Source organism: Oncorhynchus tshawytscha, linkage group LG28, assembly GCF_018296145.1.
Source record: "Oncorhynchus tshawytscha isolate Ot180627B linkage group LG28, Otsh_v2.0, whole genome shotgun sequence".
NCBI classification, from domain to species: Eukaryota; Metazoa; Chordata; class Actinopteri; order Salmoniformes; family Salmonidae; genus Oncorhynchus; species Oncorhynchus tshawytscha.
This window is the reverse complement of record NC_056456.1, coordinates 7,261,908-7,268,994: the sequence shown is the minus strand read 5'-3', so window position 1 is coordinate 7,268,994 and position 7,087 is coordinate 7,261,908. Positions and strand designations below refer to the sequence as shown.

Genomic DNA, 7,087 nt, shown 5'->3' with positions numbered 1-7,087 from the left:
TGTCTATATAAGGTCCACAGTTGACAGTGGATGTCAGAGCAGAAACTATACTATGAAGTCCAAGGAACTCTCCTTAGAGCTGAGATAAAATTGTGATGAGGTATATACCTGGGGAAGGGTATAAAACTTTCTAGATTGTTGAAAATTTCCAAGAGCACCGTGGTCTCTATCATTAGGAAATTGAAAAAATATTGAACTACCCAGACTCTGCCTAGTTGGCCTTCCATCCAAACTGAACAAGAAGGCCCTTGGTCAGGGAGGCAATGACCACTCTGGCAAAACTCCTTGACTGAGATGGGAGAACCTGCCAGGACAACAATTCACCAATCTGGGCTTTATGGGAGGATGGCCAGACGGAAGACACTTCTGAGAAAAAGGCACATGACAGCACACCTGGAGTTTAGAAAAAAGGCATGTGAAAGACTGAGATCATAAGGCAAAGGTTTGTGGTCTGAATGCAAAGCACTGAGAAAACCAGGCACAGCTCACCACCTGTCGTGAAGCATGCTGGTGGCAGCATCATGCTATGAGGATGCTTGTCAGTGGTAAGGATAGAGGAAACATTGAATGGAGCCAAATACAGGCAAATCCTTGATGTGAACCTGCTTCAGAGTCAAAACATTTCAGTAACCCACCCCCGTGACAGCAGAGAACTTATGTTCCTTTCCTGCCATTCTGCACATTTTGCCATGGGGCGTAGAGAAAATTGTGCTGCAGTTCTACACTTTCCCATGGGGCGGAAAGAAAGATGTGTAGTTTTAAAGCTAATTTCCTGTAATTCTACACATTTTGACACACAGTTCAACTGACTACCGGAAGTCAGCCTGCAGGCGCCCGGCCCGCCACAAGGAGACGCTAGAGCGCTATGAGCCAAGTAAAGACCCCCGGCCAAACATCCCCTAACCCAGATGACGCTGGGCCAATTGTGTGCCGCCCTATGGGACTCCAGGTCACGGCCGGTTGTGACACAGCCTGGGATCGAACCCGGGTCTGTAGTGACGCCTCAAGTACTGCGATGCAGTGACTTCGTCTGCTGCGCCACTCAGGAGGCCCCATGTTTGCAGTTAATATAACTGATGATCAATGGCTCCACCCTATCGGTAATTAGACCATGCTTACGATAAGTTTAGATAGCTGTCCGCTAAACTAATGTATCGAGTAAGTCACTAGAGAATTGAGACTTAGTAATTATTATGAGACACCCACCAAACAACCTCAAAATGATTACTTATCATAGTTTAATTAAGAAACAAACTAACACAGCACTCTGTCTTCATAAAGCAATATGCACAGACATACAAGGCCAAAACCCATTTAAGACAATATTGAATATTATAAACAAATCGGTCAATCTAGGTAGGGGGTTTGATTCAATCCGTATTGCTGAAGTTCAGCACTATTGTGTACTTGAAATAAAGGTAATTTCAGATTGAGCCATTTATATACAGCGTTTACCGTGAATGCAGCGGGAACGTTGCCTTTCAATCGTGCTATAGCACTCTGGAAAAAGAGTGGGGACAACCTTAAATTTATATAAAACAGCCTGGATCAAACCAAACCCATAGCAAGCTAAGATTTAAAAAAAAAAAAAATATATATATATATATATATATATATATATATATATTTGGGAAGATTTCCCAAACACAGATTAAGTCTTATTCTGGATTTATAAACACTTTACATGAAGATTCTCCACAAAGCTTGCTTTTTAGTCCACTAGGAAAGTGTCCCTTTGTGCCCAAAATCAATAATCATTATTATCATATACCTTTTGGCTGGTTGAGAATACATGAGTGTAATTTAGAATGCACATATTGACCTTCTAGTAGTGTAGATTATAATGGCTGCCAGGCCTCCCTTAAAAAAAGAGATTCAATGGGACTAAAAAATTATTGAATGCTTTTCTGCATAGAGTTGTTTTTGTTTTTTTGGGGGGGGGCAAACTGAACAGGATGGTGTTGAGGGTGGGGTGTTGAGCAGGACAGGTCATGTGTCATGCGACTCAGGCTGACTACATGGGAGATGCATGAACATAATCGGCAACCACATATGGGGTTGAACAGGGCAGAGTAGGCCATCTAATGGTCTGACTCAATTTCAGTCACGGGGGTCTAACTCATATGGATGGGCCAGGTGGTGTTGGTTAGCGTAAACCTTTATTTCCAACCTTCCTCATGTCCGATTGGAATAGCTGAGTAGTGAACAAGACTTTGGCATAGTGTGTGGTGAGAAAATTAGACATACTTTTTACTTAGAGAAGTGTCTATTGTTATATGCTAGTGTTTTTTCCCCCTGATACAATCTTGTCGACAGCTCAGAGCCGTTTGGGTGCAAACGCAGCATGAGACATCACGTTTTATCTATTTGCCAGAATTCAGCTGTGTGGAAACTTGCAGAAATGAGCACGGTGTGAGCTGTGGCAAATGCAGTTAGCACGAGGGATTACTCGTCTATCTTAACCTGCACAGACAAACTAATCTTTTACACACAGTTCCCCGCCCTATATTACACACATCTGCCAAGAGGTTGTACTTTCATATAAAAGCTGAGACCCCACTGTTCGTTGGGCTCCAAAATCTGCACAATTGAGTGACTTAACTTCTTGGGTCGAGCCATCCCGGATCTGGGATCATGAATACAGCCTCAAGCTCATTACCATAACGCAACGTTAACTATTCATGAAAATCGCAAATGAAATGAAATTAATATGCTAGCTCTCAAGCTTAGCCTTTTGTTAACAACACTGTCATCTCAGATTTTCAAAATATGCTTCTCAACCATAGCAAAACAAGCATTTGTGTAACAGTATTGATAGCTAGCGTAGCATTTAGCGTTAGCATCAGCAGGCAACATTTTCACAAAAACCAGAAAATCATTCAAATAAAATCATTTACCTTTGAAGAACTTCAGATGTTTTCAATGAGGAGACTCTCAGATAGCAAATGCTCAGTTTTTCCTGAAAGATTATTTGTTTAGGAGAAATCGCTCCGTTTGGTGCGTCACGTTTGGCTACCAAAAAAAAAAACGAAATCAGTCATCAAAACGCCAAAACTTTTCCAAATTAACTCCATAATATCGACTGAAACATGGTAAACATTGTTTAGAATCAATCCTCAAGGTGTTTTTCACATATCTCTTCATGATATATCGTTCGTTGAAAGCCTCTCTCCTCTCAATCACTGGATGACTGCGTGCAGCTTGTAGATTACGCACCAATTTAGACAAAGGACACCGGGCGGACCCCTGGTAAATGTAGTCTCTTATGGCCAATCTTCCAATGATATGCCTACAAATACGTCACAATGCTGCAGACACCTTGGAGAAACGATAGAAAGGGCAGGCTCATTCCTGGCGCATTCACAGCCATATAAGGAGACAATGGAAAACAGAGCCTCAAAAATTCTGCCCATTTCCTGGTTGAAGTTTCATCTTGGTTTCGCCTGTAGCATGAGTTCTGTGGCACTCACAGATAATATCTTTGCAGTTTTGGAAACAGAGTGTTTTCTTTCCAAAGCTGCCAATTATATGCATAGTCGAGCATCTTTTCGTGACAAAATATTGCGCTTAAAACAGGCACGTTTTTTTATCCATAAATTAAGAGCGCCCCCTATATCCAAGAAGTTAACTGCTCCGTTTTTGCAAATCTTATAATTAAGTTGTTTGAAGTATCAGGTCTCTCTTCCTTTTGGTTAGAATTTCCATTGAAGCTATATTGTGCTCTTTGCCTGTCCCAGACTGGCTTGGTGTTGTTTAGCCTGGGTCACGTCTGGCTCATTTACCAGGACTCCCATTGCTGATCCTGCAACCCCAAGGATATGAAGAACAACTACTGTAGGTTGGGTGCCCTCCCTCCCGCTCATCCTTTCATCCATCCTCCTCTCCTCTTGTGCACCAAGTGCACTGAAATGTTCAGAATTTCTGTCTGTTACGAATGTATAGAGTTCCATTGAGAACCTTTGTAAAAAAAACAAACAATAGAAACTAAATGAATAAGAAATTGGCATCCTAGAAATACTTTATTCTGATTTGCTGGCCTCTGGAGGGGGTATGTCCTGAAGTGGGTCCTCACTCTGCTTCAGGACCTTGTAGTTCAGGATTGGTGAGGGGCTCCTCTCTGGGTGGTCCTGGGTTTGCGTACAGTTGATTGGTTGCAGAACTATGGGAAGTTGGGCGGGACAAATAGAGGAGAAACATCAGACCACTGTGGAGCTAGTCTGAGACAACAATAAGCACACGACAGTTTATGCAGAATACCAAAACATATACTGCCATTCCTCTGTCAAGTCAATTCTAGATCAATGGACTAAATAAAGCCTTCATTGTATTTCTATTATCACAGCAACCCACTGACAGGAGGAGTGTGTAACTTATAGGAAGCTTGTTAGTGCTCTAGTATCTGCGCATTAAAGATTTTGACTATGAGTAGGTGTCTCTAACGCCCAGGAACATCTGATTCAAACTCCCATTAGACAGCTCCGCAAGAGTTATGTTTGTTCCTCACCAAATATGGAGTTTCGTTGAGAGTATCTTCATTTAGGAGTATCTTCATTTACTCCTGTTGCGGCCAGTATGTACTTCCAAAAAAGGCCTAAAAAAAGCCTATTTGGCTCCTCCAATCACTCATTACTGCAATGCACAGGTCAGAAGTCTACAACAGCAGAATACATTGAAGGTACTGAAGATTTTTTTTTTTAAAGGTTTCTTGTATATTTTTTTAGACCCTTTTTGGAAGTACATACTGGCCGTAATAGGAGTAAAAAAAAAAGAGTTGAGAGTTGCTCAGCAAAACTCCATATCCATAACATTTGCAGAGCTCTCTAATGGGAGTTTAAATTCTGAGCTTCCTGGGTGTTAGAGAGGAGACATCTTTAAACCACATTTTTTGTTTATTTAACAAGGCAAGTCAGTTAAGAACTTGTTCCTATTTACAATGACGACATACCAGAACGCAAAGGGCATCTTGAGGAGGCGGGGGCTGGGATTAAAAATAAAAATATATAGGACAAAACACACAGCACTACATAAAGAGAGACCTAAGATGACAACATAGCAGCACAAAACATGGTACAAACATTTGGCACAGACAACAGCACAAAGGGCAAGAAGGTACAGCCAATACCTCACGCGAAGCAGCCACAACTGTCAGTAAGAGTGTCTATGATTGAGTCTTTGAATCAAGAGATGGAGATAAAACGGTCCAGTTTGATTGTTTTGTTGCAGCTCGCTCCAGTCGCCAGCTGCAGCAAACTGAAAAGAGGAGCGACCCAGGGATGTGTGTGCTTAGGGGGCCTTTAACAGAATGTGACTGGCAGAACAGGTGTTGTATGTGGAGGATGAGGGCTGCAGTAGATATCTCAGATGGGGGGAATTAGGCCTAAAAGGGTTTTATAAATAAGCATCAACTAGTGGGTCTTGCAACAGGTATACAGAGATGACCAGTTTACAGAGAAGTGTAGAGTGCAGTGTGATGTGTCCTATCAGAACATCTAGCCGCTCGAGAGCACCCTTACCTGCCAATCTATAAATGATGTCGCCATAATCTAGCATGGGTAGGATGGTCATCTGAATCAGGGTTAGTTTGGCAGCTGTGGTAAAAGAGTGATTACGATAGAGGAAACCAAGTCTAGATTTAACCTTAGCCTACAGCTTTGATATGTTTTGAGAAGGACCGTGTACCATCTAGCCATACTCCCAAGTACTTGTATGAAGTGACTACCTCAAGCTCTAAACCCTCAGAGGTAGTAATAACACCTGTGGGAGGAGGGAATTATCTTTACCAAACCACATGACTTTTGTTTTGGAGGAGTTCAGAACAAGGTTAAGGGCAGAGAAAGCTTGTTAGACAATAAGAAACTGTGTTGTGGAGCGTTTAACACAAAATCCGGGGAGGGGCCAGCTGAGTATAAAACTATCTGCATATAAATGGAATAGAGAGCTTCCTACTGCTTGAGCTAGGTTGTTGATGTAAATTGAGAAGAGTGTGGGGCCTAGGATCAAGCCTTGGGGTACTCCCTTGGTGACAGGCAGTGGCTGAGACAGCAGATGTTCTGACTTTATACACTGCACTCTGAGGTAGTTAGCAAACCAGGCCAAATACTCCTCAGAGACACCAATACTCTTTAGCTGGCCCACAAGAATAGAATGGTCTACCGTAACAACATTGCTTAGAATCAAGGGCAATGGTGACATCATTGAGGACCTTTAAGGTTGCAGTGACACATCTATAACCTGAGCGGAAACCAGATTGCATACCCGAGAGAATATTCTAGATGGGGTTGAACAGGGCAAGAAAGCCAGTCAGTTGATTATTGAGAAGTTTTTCCAACACTTGATAAACAGGGCAAAATAGAAATAGGCCTATAAAAGTTAGGATTAGCTTGATCTCCCCTTTAAATAAAGGACACACTGTGGCTGCCTTCAAAGCAATGGGAACCTCCCCAGAGACGAGAGACAGGTTAAAAAGGTCAGAGATAGGCTTGGCGGTGATAGGGGCAGCAACCTTAAAGAAGAAAGGGTCTAAACCATCTGAACCAGATATTTTTTGGGGGTCAAGCTTAAGGAGCTCCTTTAACACCCCGCCTGCAGGGAGAAACTTCGTAGCAGGGCAGGGGAAAGAGAGAGGAGCATCAGGGATAGTCGCATCAGAAGGGGTGGGAGATGAGGAAATATTGGATGGGCAAGGAGGCATGCCAGAGACAAATAGGTCCTGACTTAATCAAGTGGTGATGAAAGAGCTCAGCCATGTGCTCGTCTGTAACAACCACATCGTCAATTTTAAGGGACATGGGCAGCTGTGAGGAGGGTTTATTCTCCAGGTCTTTAACAGTTTTCCAGAACTTCTTGGGGTTAGACCCATAGAGAGAACTGATCCTTAAAGTAACCAACTAAGGCCTTCCGGATAGCCTGAGTGCACTTTTCTAGTTTGCCTGAACGAGAGCCAGTCAGCCCGAGTATGTGTGGGCCAAGCGATTTGCTAAATGGCATTCTTGAGGTGGAGTGTAACTCTACCAGATCATGGTCGAACCAGGGGCTGAACCTGTTGAATTCTCAGTTTCTTTATGGGCGCATATTTGTTAACGATACC

At 42.7% G+C, this 7,087-nt stretch overlaps 1 protein-coding gene across 2 annotated transcripts in view; it reads right to left on the bottom strand.

The window, feature by feature from the left end:
- Positions 1 to 4,000: 4,000 nt before the first annotated feature.
- The window catches only part of LOC112226582 (signal peptide peptidase-like 2B), a 34,760-nt gene continuing 31,673 nt past the window's right edge, over positions 4,001 to 7,087 (bottom strand). For both annotated transcript variants that reach the window (XM_042308268.1, XM_024391002.2), the window contains exon 6: positions 4,001 to 4,159. In XM_042308268.1, coding sequence (XP_042164202.1) covers positions 4,020 to 4,159 — 140 coding nt within the window. In that variant the 3' untranslated portion in view covers positions 4,001 to 4,019. The remainder of the gene's footprint in view (positions 4,160 to 7,087) is intronic.